The sequence below is a fragment of the Macrotis lagotis genome, chromosome X, assembly GCF_037893015.1.
Source record: "Macrotis lagotis isolate mMagLag1 chromosome X, bilby.v1.9.chrom.fasta, whole genome shotgun sequence".
Taxonomy (NCBI): domain Eukaryota; kingdom Metazoa; phylum Chordata; class Mammalia; order Peramelemorphia; family Peramelidae; genus Macrotis; species Macrotis lagotis.
The window spans coordinates 140,635,969-140,652,949 of record NC_133666.1 but is presented as its reverse complement, the minus strand read 5'-3'; the positions used below and the strand labels follow the sequence as shown (position 1 = coordinate 140,652,949).

Genomic DNA, 16,981 nt, shown 5'->3' with positions numbered 1-16,981 from the left:
ATTATATTGAAGCACTTTGTTTGCTTTCCTTCCTCAGAGAGCATTGCTATTTATTTGTTTAATTTTAGTCACAAAACAAGTTCAGAAAGACAAGGTGACTAAACCCTGGGAGAAGATGGATATCATTGAGCAATCTTATTATTTGGGAAGGTAGTCTTCATTACCTTGAAATGATTCCAAAGATTTTGGTGGTTTAGATAAAGGAAATGTTTTCCAACTGCAATGATAACCTGTGAAAGAAAACTGGAATTTGGGTAAAATTAAGATTAAGCGTATAAAAATTGTATCCAGCTATGCTGAGAAAATATCAGGTCTTATATTAGATCATGGGGAAAACAGTTCTTTTTGTGAAACAACTGAGAAATATTTCTGCTCTATTTTCTTTCACATTAAGTGAGCCACATGGTTCTGACTAGAACACTCAATTACAATGCAACTTTACTATTACAGTAGTGAAGACAGCACAGAGGATCAGTTCTGATTAACATTCATTCTAAATACTGAAACCTGGATACAACTGCTATGATTTAGTCCATTAGCTTTTCACCAGTTTTCCAAACAAAGGACTTTCTAACAGTACTGAGGCAAACACATGTTCTATTATAGGAAACTATCATAATGTCCCCCCTTAATATGACATTAACAGTTACAGCTGTGGATTAACTCCATGGTATGATTAATGCATGCATCATGCATATGTAAAACTAAAAAACAAAACAAAAGGGGGAGAAAGAAGGGAAGGGGGTACACATTCCTTCAACTTCTGTCCAAGATGCAAGGAATCTTACTTTAAAAACAGATAGTACATGTCTGAACAAAGCAAGAAACATTGTGGGGTCAAAACCAAACCAGTTAAAATAATACTAATATCAATATCTTTTCTCTTGCCTTTCTATTAAAAAGAAGACATATATGAAATAGGAAATTGGTCAATTCCTATTGCTTCTACTCCCTGGTCCCCACCCCAACAGCCTGCTCTCAACCTCCTACTTAAATAAAAATTCATTCTAAATACAATTATTTATCTTTAAAAGGATTGTTTTTGGGCACCATGCTACTTTAATGCTGTCACTATGATAACCTGTGTCAGTCTTCTTGTGATGGTCAAGGCTGCTTCCTTAAGAACATCAATGTCAAACTCTGAGAGGCAGCATTAAGGCATTGGAGAAATAAGGAACCTTCTTCTTATGGAGCAGACATTTGTGATACATTCCTTGAGATACTGAACTGCAATCTCTTTCCCCAGCCTCTTGAAGAAAAGGCTGGGGAAAAACAGGAGGTGCTGAAAAAAAAAAAAGAATTCCCAGCAGTCATACAATCAGTTGTCTGTATTTGTTTATGTGGGTTTTTTGTTTTGTTTTTTTGTTTTTTAACTAAAAGTTATGGAAGAGAAAAACAAAAGTAAAGGCTGAGCTGAATTCCAGGTATAGGTAGACGGAAGCTTTTCCCAATTTGTTTGGCACCTTGAGATCTGATGAGCTGTGGAGCTGTCTTTCCTATCTCACGTTAAAGTAAGTGGCTGTTCAGACAGTTAACTTCTGTTCTACCATTCCTTCTGATGCGTCTTCTGCTCCATCTATATTCCAGCTCCTTTCCCAGGTACTTCATTCACCGTTTCCTTGCCCTTGTGGGGTTGTAGATGTTATCACCCCTGCCTGTGCCACAATAGTTCCACTGGGTTCCTCCAACCGAGGTCTTTTGACATCTGGCTCCCCTGAGGAGGCTGTCGGGTCTTCAGGGCCCACTTCACACACCCGCGTAACCACTACAGGGGTGGAGGAGCTAGCCTGCGCTGCAAGAAGCTGCAGTGGGTTTGTAAGGGCTGGGAATGGAAAAGACATAGATTTAATATGTAAAATTAAGACCAACACTTATTCTGAATAAAGGTCAACCCCCCCTATTTGGTAATTAAGTAAATAATGAGAGAAAAAAGCTTACCACCACACTCAACAATTACGGAAAAATCTACAATAATCAACTCAAGGATGTTTGAGACAGCTGTACTAAGATAAACATTCCACACTTTGCATTTACCACAGCAAAGACCACACAACAGGAGAAAGGAGAAGAATCTAGGGAATAAAGTGGATGAAGAAAATGAATGCAAAGATTAATAAAATCTTACCATAAGAAGTGCCAGTGATGTTGTTGGTAGGAACAGCATGTTTTCCATTTTGTGTCACTGCCCTAACTGGGAGCTGGTGTTGCCCAATGGTTACTGGTGTTGCTGGCTGAAGTATTGTAACTGTTTGTCCTGGGACACCCTGAGCCATCTGACTGGCAACCGTCTGGATGACTCGACTGGCAGTTGGAATTGTTGCAAATGCAATTGTGGGCTTATCTTCCAATGCTACCAAAATTTAAAGAATACCATATTACAGACAAACTAACAGAGGGATTTTTCTTAATTTTTACTTGACACCAATATATCAGAATTGAACAAAATGGCATAATGTAACTCAAATTCAGGTACATAGATCCTATGGACCTAGATAACAACACTATTTTTGAACAGTTTCAAGGCACTCATCACTTAAATACACTATTTGTTTAAGGAATGTTAACTAAAAATGGGAAAAGATTAAGAGTTTTTAGGAAGAAATTTTTCAAATTTCAAGTGTACTATCAGAAGGCCATTCATTAAAGAACCCTTTAATTATGTCCTAACAAACTGAAAGCAATATTTCCTATAGAGCACATAAGCTCGTCTTAAATTTACATCACTTTTAAAAAAAAATTAACCAGCTGTTTGATTATTTTATGTCTAAACAGTACCACCTTCTCCACACAAATGATAAAACTAACCCATAAGATTTTTTCATCTGATTAACATAATCACTCAAATTTCAAATACCCATAATTTTAAAACTATAATATCAACAATGTGTTTATTTGCCTGAAGTGTCATAAAAACAATCACTCACAAAATGCAATTCTTCTATTGATAGTGCCACAAAAATACTGTGAAGAGATAAAACAAAGCGATCAAAAGATACCTAAGAGACTGTTACTTAATTTAACAGCTGAGTCAATTTTCTTTCTTTTTTACAGTGATTTAAATTTTATAAGACATTCACTAAGTTCTTGAAAAGCAGAATTTCTAATTCAGAAATGAAACATTCATTTTAAATGACTTCTATAGACTCCTCACTAGAAATTCTACTGTCATAACTACAAACTCATTTCCATAGGCTTATTCTTTTTAGGTTAAAAATTTCTATTTAGTAATTTTAGAAAAGATCCAAATACTTGATGAATGTAATCCTGAAGAAAAGCTACCAAGCATTCAAAGAAACTTCTGTTTTGTGACCCATTATATAAAGAGCAGAAATTATAATAAAAACTATAATTAATGCAAACATTCATGGATTGCAGAAATGATTTTAAAAACCATCTTCATGGTATATGCTACTATACTTCTTCCACAAATCATCTATACTTTCCTTAGTTGTGCTCCTTTGACATTTCAGAAACCAAGTTCTAATTCAGTTTATATTTTACAAAGACCAAAATTGACTATATCAAGATCTAATGAAATGACTAAACAGATAGGTTACCTCTTGGTTCACTGCCCAAGTCCAAAACTGTGCCTGCTGCTTCGTGGCTATTTCCTGCTGTGCCCTGACTGGTAAGTATGTATCCATTAGCTGAATTAGCAGAAGTGGTCACAACCCTGACCATTGTAACAGTAGGAGCTTGCTGCACAACATGAATTGCATGGCCAGAAGGCTGCTGGGAAGTCACTATTGAAGCTGGCATATAAGCAACTGGTTTGGCCACGAGATTAGATGGTCGGGGAGGAACAGCCATTATCACTGGCTGAGCACTAACAGGAGAACCTAAAGAAAGTGAAAACAATAATCAAGTCTATAGATTACTTGTACTTTAAAATTCTCTTGATATCAGTTCTGCTTCAAGAGTATTGAATTAAAAAAAAATATTAACACATAAAAGTCCAAACAAAACAAAACAAAACACTTTACCAGGTGCACTTTGTGAATACCGATACTCTGGAACAGAGGCTAACTTTGACCCAAAGTCATGGTCATGTGGAATGGGTGAACCTTCCCGAGACAGGCACTCTGGAGTCTGTAGGCCACTAGAATGAGGGGACATTAGCCCTGGATGAGTAGGTGAAGCAGGAGCACTCCTTAAAAAAAACAACAACAGGAGAAGCACCATGTTATGTCAGTAAAAGTCCAAAGGATTTAAATTTAAGAGTGGCAAGAAATGAAAAAGAAACTGAACTCAAACCCTCAAACTTTTCCCCTTTGCTAAACCTTTCCAGTGATGTTCCTGTCCCCTAATATATTTCTTTCTTTCTTTTTTTGTTTTTTTGTAAAGCAATGGGGTTTAAGTGACTTGCCTAAGTCACACACAGTTAAGTAATTATTAAGTGTCTGAGGTTGGATTTGAACTCAGGTCCTCCTGACTTCAGGGCTGGTGCTCTATCTACTACACCACTGAGCTATTCCAGTCCCCTTAATATATTTATAACACAACTACTGGTAGTGATGGCTTGCCAAGTGACAACATAAAGCTAGTTTTAAAGTTCTATTAAATGAGAGGAGAGTGCCTTGTTTTTATGGCTTTGCAGAAAAGTTACAATCAAGAGCATTTACTCCCTGACTGGGGAAACTAGCTGGCCTCCCATGAATATGCCTTAGCATTCTAACTAATCTTCCAGCTTTCAATTTTTGTCAACTTAAATTCATAATACAATCAGACTTCTTTCTAAAACTGAGTAACTCCCTTATTACCCATTAAGTCAAAATTCCTCTGTTTAGCTTCCAATGTACTTCATAATCTAGCCCCATCCTATTTATCCAGTTTTATTTCCCAGTCCAAGATAAATTTTCTGTTCTAGTCAAGCCAATGTCTTCGCTACTGTCCCAATAACAGCAAAAGAATTACTACCCTTTATTCATGTTAATATTTCTGAACATTCTCTTTACTAATCATGCAAATCCTAGTCAAAGCCTAGTTCAAGATCTGTTGCTGCTATCCCCAAATCTTCCTTAGCTATTCAAACCTACACCAATTTTTTCCAGTTCTAAATGCTTGCTCTTCCTTCCTGTAGTTCATATCATGCAGTTTAGTATTTAATTAGTCTCTAACTCTTAGAGACCCAATGTCTTGTTTTTCCCAACTAGATTCCCTCTCTGATGACCTTGTCTTATGATTCTTTTATATCTCTCAAAGTGCTGGGCATCAGTGTTCTATTCACTGTGCTACCTAGCTGACCCAATCCGTGCCATTTAAATTGCTTTTCCATTGAAGTATATTTTTATATGTCATCTAAACTAACAAGTATATTTAAAGGGTTTTAGAACATCATGCTCAAGTGGCATCAATGTATCTTTTAAACATTACAAAAATTCACTAGTTTCTGAATCACATTCTTAAAAGATTTGAGTGCTTTTGAGAACAAAAAAACAGCAAGACTCTTGTCTCTATTTAAAATGAAATGTCTTTTCCTAATAGCCTCACAACATGAAAACCAAAAGGTGGGGCAGAGAGTAATATTTACCTTGATGATAAAGGCCCAAATGGAGTTCGAAAGCAGGAAACTCCTCTCTGTCTCCGTTTCCGGAATGCCTGTTCTACTAGCTTGGCTTCTGATGCTGGGTCAATTCGCCAAAAGGACCCCTTTCCAGGCTCCTCCTGAGAACGTGGGACTTTAATAAAGTAACGGTTCAAGGAGAGGTTGTGTCGAATAGAATTCTGCAGGGAGAGAAAAGGTAGATATGCTAATTACTGACCAATCCGGAAACAGCTCAAACAGCACCAATAGATTACAAGAATATTGCACAGATAGTCACAAAATATGGAAAATCTGAACAATGAACTAACTATAAAAAAAGACCACGCAAAAAATGATTAAATTGGTGATTGATAAGGTATGTTTTCTTTTTTCTTTGTTGGGTGGAAAGTGAAAAGAACTTGCAAAGAACACCATTCTTCTCCAGAATTTTGTCATGGAACAGTTATTCCCCATTATATGAACAAAGAAAGAATTAAATGACATAATGATTATCTGTAACCTATGAGCAAGTCAGTGGCAGAGTTAAGATACTGCCTAATTAGCCTCGACCTATTTTTTCCATCTTATTTCCCATTACTCCCCTTTACACACCTTATGCTGTAGTCTAATTGGAGTCCTTGGAGAATTTGGCCTAATCATTTCAACTGGATGGGCCATAGTGTCTTTATCTAATGGAAAGAGGTCTAGATCTGAAGTCAGGAGAGACTTGGACCCAAATCCTGCTTCCCATACTTATTAGCAGTTACAGAAGCATGAAGTCACTTAATCCTCAGATTCTACATTAATAATAACTGTAAGCACCTAGTAATAGTAACTACACACATGGCAGGTTTGATGGTAAGAGACACACATACATATACACACACACACGTATAACATATATGACCGCCTTAAAGCATTCTTTGAGTCTCTTAAGGCTATTTTTGATGACACAGTACTTCATATACATTTCTCTCATGGAATTTTAAAAAAATTACATTTGTGAATTTGTCACTTTCCCTTGAAGCCAAAGAAATGACAAGGGAGAAATTATTTTAAATACATGTTTAGACCTTGGCAGTGCTTAGCACACTGCCTTGAACCATACAGGTACTTAAAGCACATGCATTCAATTACTCAAGCTAATTCAGTTTATTCAAATTGAGAGAGTTAAAATAAACATATATGTTCACAACCATAAGGCACATCTATGAAAGTATGAATGGATCAATAACTAGAGCCACAAATTTTAGACAATGGAAAAGCTAGAGAAAAAAGGTTCTATAAAGAAATTAAAATTAAGATCACAGTAGACTTCATGGTAAAAATGTCCTTCAAACTTTAGGAAATGCTTGTAATGAGCCCCCAAAAGAGTTGGCCTTCTGATTATAGATCTTCTCTTCTGACCATTGAGAATTTTCTGAAGAATTTCAGAGAAACAGAATTTTCAAACTCACCTGCCAGCCCTTATCAGCAGTCCTGTAGTAAGGGTAATGCTTGGTGATATGGGCATAGATCCCACTTAGTGTTAACTGTCTGTCTTGGGCTGAGGATATAGCCTGAACTATTAGTTGAGCATAAGAATACGGTGGTTTTGATTCATCCTGAGGAGAAGAGAATACAATGGGATTTTGAGAGATACCAAAATGTAAATCAAACTTATTCACATATCACCATTAGAAAGAATAAGGATTATCTCAACTTCTTAAATTAGGATCCAAATAACTCCTGTTCTGAGATTACAGAAAACTAAAAAAAAAAAAAAATCTACATTTAAATCTATCTCCTTTTCTTTCCAAATCTGCTTCACACTCACACACTTCGAAAAAGGTGAGAATGATTATTCCTCCTTCAGATGGAGGTTGGAAGTTATGATTTTGAACTTCTTTCTATACTTTCTCCATAAGAGAAATAAAATTGAATTACACAGTAGAAGAAAATGAAGTCCATAAAGACAAATTAGGATACGGTGATTTTACATGGAGTTAAATTACAATTCTGCTCAAAATTTCTAACAGATATTGAAACAGCACTCTTGGTAAAAAGTATAGAGAATTGTTAACTTTTTTTAGTGTTACAGACTTCTTTAACAAACTGATAAAGCCTATGAACCCTTTCAGAAATAATGTTTTTAAATGCATAAAATATACAGAATTACAATGGGAACCAATTATAGAAATACAGTTCTCAAAATACTTATAAAAGCAAATTAAATGAGCCCAGTTAAGAACACCTTAAAGCAAATATCATTCATGTGTACCTGACTCAAAGGATCTTAGCTAATAACATACCTAAATATATTATCCTGTACTTTATATCAATGCATTGCCAAATTTTGATACTAACCAGAAATAGTTTATTTACATGGCATTTTGTAAGAAGATTCTCAGAAAATATCTTTATATTTCAACAAACCTTTGGGCTGTCTCCACCAGATGTGTCTGCCTGCTGCTCTGATGCTGCCTTTGCTGCAAATTCTGCAGCCAGCTGCAGGTCTGAGGTGACATTCTGAACAAAGCGATATCCTGAGGATCCAGCACCACGAGGACTGGCTGGACAGGAATTAGGAACACTGTAGAAAGAAAAAGATACAACATAATTTGCTACCATTAAAGAGGTTTCTGAATAATGAATAGAGAACAATAAAATTAATAGCTGAAGAAGATCCCTTTTATGTTATTTACTTTATTAAGTTTATAACCCCTTTATAATGCTACAAAGTATAAACTAAAGTATAAGAAAATCACAATGTATATAGATGCTGAGCTAATAACATTTCAGTGACTCTCTCTCTCTGCCCCCTAAAGAATTTCATCTTCTGGGAGATATTGCCAAATTATAGTGGAAACTCCATTCCAGGACATGGAGATATCCAAACTCATTCTTTTGCACAGTATTTTTATATACCCTAATATCAACAACTGTTTCCTTGTTGTTTTGGTTGAAGAAAACTAAAGTGTGAAGATGCTACAGTACTTTTCATGATTTAAAAAAAACACAGAATTCCAGAGCTCTCAGAAATGACATAAAGCTCCAACAGCATTTCATATGGTCAACCAACTTTCAGTGATGCAAAATTCCTTCCTTACAAGGCAGTCTATTCCATTTTCAGGTGGATATAATTGCACAGAAGTTCTTCCTTATACTGAACAAAAACCAACATTTCTTTCCCAATAGCTTCTACCCACTGGTCCTTGTTCTTCCCTCTTCAAGCTATACAGAATAAGTTTAATCCTTCTACCAGACAATCCTTCCTCAAATGACATGGTTGAGAGTTTTTATACCTGTGGTGCTATTCACTGTCTCTAAGATGTAGGATCCAGTATTGAATACACTGTTTTTAATAGCTATTCCCTTTTAAAGTCTTATTTGAATATGCCTTAGAATTTTGCATCAGTAACTTCTCCAATGTTCCCCCCCGTCAATAAGCCACCTGCTTTTTAAAAAGAAAAAAAAATTTAAGCCAAACTTACTGACAAAATGACTATATCTGACATTTTGCTCCTCAAGTCCCCATCTCTCTATTAAATGTGTTTTATTATCTGTTCTTCTTTCTCTTTATCATCCATGTTATTACATTATCTTTCCATGAAAGCCTAGCCCTCTTCAGGGCTTCTCTATTTCTGTCTGTGTACCACCACCTATCCAGTCATAGAGAGTCAAGAGCTAGATATTATCTTCAACTCCTAAATCCCCCTTACTTTCTCTTCAGGTCTCTTCAGGTCACTTCAATTAGTTTCATTTCACCTGTCTTTTTGGGGTTTTTTTGCTTATATTATTGTATACAGTATTATCTAATTGCTTATTGTATTGCAATACAATATATTGTATATTATTGTGAAAATTGTCCTGTTAAATGATTTCACTCTGTATCAGTTCATATATGTCTTCTCATATGTCTCTGAATTCTTCATACTCATTATTTCTCACAACACATTATTATTCCACTTTATCCATATGTCACAATTTGTTTACATTTCCCATTTGATGGTGACTCACTTGTTTCTTTGGCTAGGCAAATGGGGTTAAAGTGGCTTGCCCAAGGCCACACAGCTAGGTAATTATTAAGTGTCTGAGGCTGGATTTGAACTCAGGTACTCCTGACTCCAGGGCCAGTGCTCTATTCACTGTGCCACCTAGCCTCTCCCAGTTTTTTTAATTTAAAAAATTTTTAATTTAATTTTTAATTACTTTAAAAAATGCTTCTTTTATAATCTGCCATATAGAGTGCTTTTCAAAACTTGACTTCCATGATGGAAATATATTATTGGGATTGCTATGTCAAAGTGTATAAAGTTTAGTGACTTGGTTCACATAATTCAAAATCACCACCCCTTTTTTCAAGGGACTATAATTTAAATAACATAGCATAATAAAAAATTAAATAAATAATATAGCATACATAATATAGCTGGTTCATATTGAACTTGCCATGTAAATTTGAGTTTGTTCTAAAATTGGTTCCTTAATATAATGTTAGAAAAATAGCATTTTTGCTTTTGAAAAGTATTTCCATTTAGTGATCCACAAGATGGCACTATAAGAAAAGGAAAGCTAAAAAGACTATGCATGTAAAATGACAAATACTTTTTTATCCTTTGTTCTAGAAGGGGACCATCAGGAAGGTGATGTCATGACATGCAAAAGAATAGGATTTAAATGAAGGAGAGTTGTACAAAGCCACCAGCTTCATTTTCTTTTTTTCAGACTCCAGTGGCAAGATACAAATCAAGAGAACTGGAAATGGCCTGGATGCAGTGGAACCTTTGTCAGTTAAGATTTGAGTTTGACTGAAGCAACAACCATTCAGTGATTAAGACTAGGTAAGAAATGAGGCAGAGAATGGGCTCGTGTGTGTGTGTGTGTGTGTGTGTGTGTGTGTGTTTGAGAGAGAGAGAGAGCGCAAGCACTTACAGAGCTGTACTGCCCAACACAGATTTTCCCTGAAAATAAGCCTGAGCATGATTTTTTTGAAGACGCTCATAATATAAGCCCTACCCTCAAAATAAGCCCCAGTTAAGATGGTCAGTCAGCAGATGATTTCATATGTCCATTTCAACATGACTGACATTGACTTATAAAATAATAAAATTAATGTAATTAAATATGAATACTGACATAAACTTAAAATACATGATAATATAAATCATAGTTAAGTATTTTTAAATACCTAAATGTGGACACCTTTGGATGAGAGGTAAATACCCATGTAAACAGATGAACTCTTAATGCTGAAACAATGTTGAAAGAACAACTGGAGTACAGGCACAATGAGTAAAGTGTGCACTTGATAATACCTGGATGGAAAGCCCTACCCCTAATCATTACTAAGGACAAGAAAGATAATATTGAATGTGTTTCAGGCATTTATGTTTGAAACTGAAAAAGCTAGTTACACACAAGCAGTTATGAGGAAGGGAATCAATCTAATACTGCTTCTCGTTTTTTGAGATGGCCAAAGAGATCTGCTAGCCCGGGATTCAGCCAGCAATCATTGCACTAAAGACGTGAAGAAGTTCCTTGCTGAAAGAATAGAACAAATAATGATTCCCATAGGAATGACTGCCCATCTCCAGACATCCTCTGAAAATAAGCCGATTGTATCTTTTGGAACAAAAATTAATGTAAGATCTTACTTTTGGAGAAATACAGTAAATATGGCAACTGCTACTTCTCTTCACAGATGTTGCTGTTTGTCCTTCATTCTATTCTGGAAGAGGTCTACTGATATTAGGGAGATATTATCTGTTACACCAACCAGAAGCATTGCACACTTGCTGGATTCACATAAATCAGCAAAACTAGTCTATGGTGTGATAATACATCCTGACTCTATAGAGTTACTCAGGAAGGAGTTGATGTGGAGCCTAACAATTCAGAAACTCCCATATTTCAATATACTTCAAAACATTTTATCTTTATAGTTTCTCCCCTCCTAAAAATGAAACAGGATTTCTTGATTCATAGGATTGTAGAGCTGGAAGAGACTCAGACCACTAAGAAGTGTTTGATCAACCAATTCCAAGAATGGATTGATGGATCTCATCTCATTTTTCTTTATAACAATCATGTGGCTTGTTTACAACATAATATCTACCCAACCAACATTCTGCCCTTTCTCCTTTTCTCTATTTCATGGTTGTAACAGGTCCTGGCCTCTTATCACAAGTAAGTAGGATCTTTCTTCCCTTACCCCTTTTCATTTTGGTGAGGCAGAATGAGTTGCACAAGATTAGCAGGTGTAGACAGGATGCAATTGACTTCATCCATGTTATTACATTATCTTTCCATGAAAACCTAGCCCTCTTCAGGGCTTCTCTATTTCTGTATGTATACCACCACCTGTCCAGTCATAGAGAATCAAGAGCTAGATATTATCTTCAACTCCTAAATCTTCCTTACTTTATATATTAATTCTGACTCTGCAACATCCTTTCCAAGCATTTCCTTCTTTTTCCACTCACATAGCCATCAATCTAGAGATTCACTCCATCACCTCTCACTTGGACAACTAAAATAGCTTCCTCCTAAGTAATTTTCTTCAAGTCTTTTTTCACTCTAATACACACACACACACACACACACACACACACACACTATACAAAGTGATTTTCCTAAAGCTTATTACATTTTACCAATTCCAAACTTAATAAACTCCAGTGGGATTTCCAATAAAGTTTCAAATAAAAACTCCTGTTTGGCATTTGACACCCTTTATAACCTTGTGCCAACTTAACTTTCCATGTTATATATTACTCCCCCCCCCCTTTTAAGGTTTTTGCAAGGCAAAGGGGGTTAAGTGGCTTGCCCAAGGCCACACAGCCAGGTAATTATTAAGTGTCTGAGACCGGATTTGAACCCAGGTACTCCTGACTCCAGGGCCAGTGCTTTATCCACTGCGCCACCTAGCCGACCCTATTACTTCCCTTCTTGTATTCTGTACCCCAAACTGGTCTTTTTGTAGAGTTCTCCACAGTCATACAAATCAGTAAATAACCAAACTGACTGATAAATGATGTAGTCATTTATTTAAATAAACCACAAAGAAAAAATAGATATACCGTGAAAAACTTTCTGTTTAGTTGAAATAATTCAGTTTTGTTTGCTTTTTTTTTAATGCATGATAAATATTTATACACAAGAGAAATCCTGAAAAGTTGCTATGTTCCTGAGGGTGAATGACTCCTTATTTGTTTGTTGTGTAGAGTATCTTTAAATAAAAAGATATCTTTTTTATTTTTGCAAGGCAATGGGGTTAAATGGCTTTCCCAAGGCCACAAAGCTAGGTCTTGAGGACAGACTTGAACTCAGGTACTCCTAACTCCAGGGCTGGTGCTCTATCCACTGCGCCACCTAGCCGCCCCAATATAAAAAGAAATTCACTTTTATGAAGCTACAAGATAACTGAATAATTAATTGCTATTATCTGATTAAAATCTGCCCCCAGGACATAAACAGAGATTTGGAAAATACAATATATTCAATCACACTATTCAAGAACAAAATATTTTTTGTAACATTGATAAATAAAATTTAAAGATTCAAAATACTGTTTATTCCACCTATCTTAACATTTGAACAGTTTTGTCATATTATATAACACATGATTGTAACAGTTTATCATTTATAAATAAATGAATATACACATTGGAAGCTTATGCTTTTTTAGTGATGGAGTGAAAGATGGAAAAAAGAGTGGAATGGAATCACTCTTTCACTTTCAATCCTCATTTACAGAAGAGAAAAACTAAGATTCAGAAGAAACAAGAAGACTTGCTCAGTGTCACTAAACTAGACAGTGGCAAAGGCAGAACTAGAACTATGTTCAGTGTTTCTTCTGTGCATTATTATGGCAATTGGAGGGGGGAACATGTATGATGAAGATACTTAGGATTTCTTAAGGTACTCTAATTCTGACAGCTGCTGGCCATTTGGTTAACGACAATAGTATAGAATTACAGAAAACATCTATTTTTGATTATATGCTCTTCTGTTTTGTTTTCTTTAAATCGTTGCAAAGAGTTATGTCAACACCAAGTAATTGTTCTATAAATATTTACTATTTTATTCTAATCATTGGTTTATTTTCTATATTGGGATAGACAAGTTATTGTACTTAGTGTGTTTAGATTTTGAAATTTATTTTGACTATAAAATATTCTAAAATTAACATTCTTTACATGCAAAGTACATAAAAGCAAAAAGGAAAATATCGATAATAGAGATAATCACTAAATAATAAGAAAAAACACCAGATGAGAATCAAAGGTAATATATGGGTTGAGAACTAATTCATTAATAAGTTGAATTTGCAGCTAAATATTATTTCTTCCTGGAATTTGTGAATGAAAGCTAAATGTGATTGTTTCAAAAGCATGGGCTCACTTTACCAAAATTTGACTGAGGCATCTAATCTGAGAACATAGACCCTTTCATGCATTAAAAGAATAAAGTTGCTATGATTAAGAAAACAAAGAATAAAAGTAACTTTTTCTGGGGACTTATACAAGAATGTAAAAGTCAGAAATTGGGAAAGGTAGAAGAGAAAGAAAAGGATTACAGAGATAGAAAAGGCCTAGGGACTATCTAAATATTAGGGCATACCAATTGGTTGTTTTTTAAATTGATTTGATTTGTTTTCTAAATGCTTCCATTTTGTAGACAACTGGGGCTTCAAATTTGAATTTGAAAATTTTATCTGTGGAACAAAAAGCTGTTCCCTGGGGGGGTTATATAGTGCATTCTGAAATACAGAAATAGAGGAATTCATTACTAATTGGATCCCTAACTTTCCTCCAGTCACAGGGTTAACATCTTATTTTTCCATATTTCCAGAGAGCAACACAATTGTGGCACTCAACATAAACTGGGAAAATCTAGGCTAAGTGCGGTGGGAATCAAGGCAGTACAGAGTAGGGGTAAGCTCAGAATATCTAAGGAGGGAAAAAGCATGAGAACACTTAAAAAAAAAATAAGATCCCATGAAGTTAGGAAGCCTTATAAAAGATGCATATTTTGTCCCGTCATAGATAACGTCAACTTACTGGAGATAAGCAACAGGACTCACGCTGCCTTTTTCAAGACAATCGTTTTATAAAAGGTCATAGTGGATTTATTTATGTTTAAACTCAGGAAGGCAAAACCCAAAGAAAAGCTCATAGCTCCCTACAGTATGATTTCAGATAAAAATAAAAACCAAAGCTCAGCAAACTCTGACTCAGGAGAAGGAAAAAAGGAAACAGCATTCTCTTTACAACTTCTTATAGTACTAAACTACTGACAAATTCATTTGAGAATAAAATCAGAGTAGACTGTAGTTTAAAACTAGGACATAATACAATGTAGTGGTTTATTGACTTGCTGGAATTCTGAAAGTTTTTCCAATAGTGATTGGCCAAAGGAGAGCATCTATTTGCTTTTTTGGTCTTCAAAGGCTAGTACCTCAATATTCTCCATTCAGTTACATTTTAGAAAATTGACTACAGACAGGAGAACTGGATTTGAAAACCATGCTTGATTAGCTAACCCTCATATTAAATGATCCCCAAAGGGAAAATTTTGTTAAAATAAAAAGGATACCATATCTTCAGATCAAATCTGAGTGTAATATATTCAAGCTGGTCTAAAAAAGTCACTCAAATGTTTCCAGGCAGAGGATGCTGTCCTAATTATAAAAACTGGCATTTTTATCCTTTGGGACAACACAGAGAAACCTCAGGCAGTAGTTTTGAGAAGCTGAGAAGTATCTGACTATGGAGTTTTATTCTGCTACAGAAAAAAAATTTACTGAAGGCTAGGAATTAAAATATGCCATATATACACTTGCATTTATATATACATACACACATGCCTAGGGGAAAGAAATGTCAGAAAACTCTGGTAGTAGAAAGAGCACCAGGAACCCCAGGGTGGAATTGGGGATCCAAATTTTATATCCAACTTTGCCACTTAAGCCTGTCACCTCAGGCATATTGCTTCTGGGATCATGAGTTTGAGCAGAATGAAAATTTAGCATCAGTCACAAAAAGGCAATTCTAACTTTCTAGATTGGAGAGAAAATTATCTTCTGGGACTGAGGACACAGAATTAATGACTTCATAAGAATATAGATTGAAGCTGTGATTTCACTGATATAGGGAATTCTACTGTGAGGGAAATTCCACTACAAATGTAATTAAGGAACTTTTCAGCAACTTGTAGTCCAGGATAATCACGAATTCCTTCCCAGAATAATTTTTTAAATACACTAAACACATATAATTATAAAAGAAGCAAATTATATTACAGTATGTTAAATATACCAAAAAAATAAAAATGAAATAAACAAAACCAAGTTCACAGGTTAAGAAACCCTATTTTTAGAGAGGTTGTGACTTGTCTAAGATAACAAGGCTGGTAAGACATGATTCTAGGTCTACATGCCACTCCACAACAATTCATGGCTATGTATGAAAGGTTTTTTGGTTTTAATTAAAATCACATGCAAAAAAGGGCAGAAATAATAAAGTTTCTTTATGACTGAAGGATCAGATATAAATTTATTAGTCATGGATTTCCTTTTCTCTTGGAAAAAAATACTTTAGGGAAAAAGTAATAGGAAATAAGATCAAAACATATTAATTAGTTAAGCATACTCTCGCATTGTTATGCATATGCCACAGACCTGTCATATCAAATACTATAATGCAAAAACCTGTAATCCTGCTGAAGCAATCTCCAATATAAGTTTCTATTATTAGTTATTAATTGGTTAATATTGGCATAATTATTATGTTATATTAAATTCCAACCACAATATTAAGAGTTTAAAACTCATTAACCACTGGGCCACCATTTTGTGTGGCTCTTTTGATAAGAAAAAAATGCCATTACCAATACCATCTTTTTCTCAACGTTTATGATTATTAAGAGTTGAATAATTTGATCAAAAAAGTTATATCATTTCTATATCACAACTATGATAAAGAACTAAAGTTGAACTTTAAAACCTAAGATTTCAGAATTCAGACCCCCTTCTAAGGGAAGGGGGAAAAAAATCAAAATACTTAATTCTAACAAGGTTAGTCAAGAAAAGAGTTTTTAATTTGCAGTAATTCAAGTAGAAGGAAGGAATCTTAAAAATCATGAAGGTCAACTTTGCATTTAATAGCTGAGAAAACTGAAGGGACTTAAGATCATCCAAATAAATAGTTATTATACTCTTCTTACCCTTCTCCCCAACTTAAGGCAATTTGGCATTAGCCTATCTGACTAACATTTTACCTCTAAGGCACTCCTCAAGGTACTGAAAAGAGTACAAAAATCTTAAAGCAAATGAAGAGAAACCATTGGGTCAAAGTATACTACCTCAGTGTCCAAATTGCTGCTAAGTCCGACCTGTTGGAAATAATCAGCTTCTCCTTATGCCAGTTCTCTTAAAAAAAAAAACAAACCAAATGTGTATACCTCTGTCTGTCT

General features: G+C 35.0%; 1 protein-coding gene across 1 annotated transcript in view; it reads right to left on the bottom strand.

The window, feature by feature from the left end:
• FOXK1 (forkhead box K1) overlaps window positions 1–16,981 on the bottom strand; it is a 108,887-nt gene that overhangs the window by 5,042 nt on the left and 86,864 nt on the right. Inside the window, 7 exon segments of the mRNA XM_074200013.1 lie at window positions 1–1,822; window positions 2,126–2,350; window positions 3,558–3,839; window positions 3,984–4,150; window positions 5,531–5,724; window positions 6,982–7,128; window positions 7,940–8,096. The exon segment at window positions 1–1,822 is cut by the window's left edge and continues 5,042 nt beyond it. Of these exon segments, the coding sequence (XP_074056114.1) occupies window positions 1,605–1,822; window positions 2,126–2,350; window positions 3,558–3,839; window positions 3,984–4,150; window positions 5,531–5,724; window positions 6,982–7,128; window positions 7,940–8,096 (1,390 nt within the window). The 3' untranslated portion in view covers window positions 1–1,604.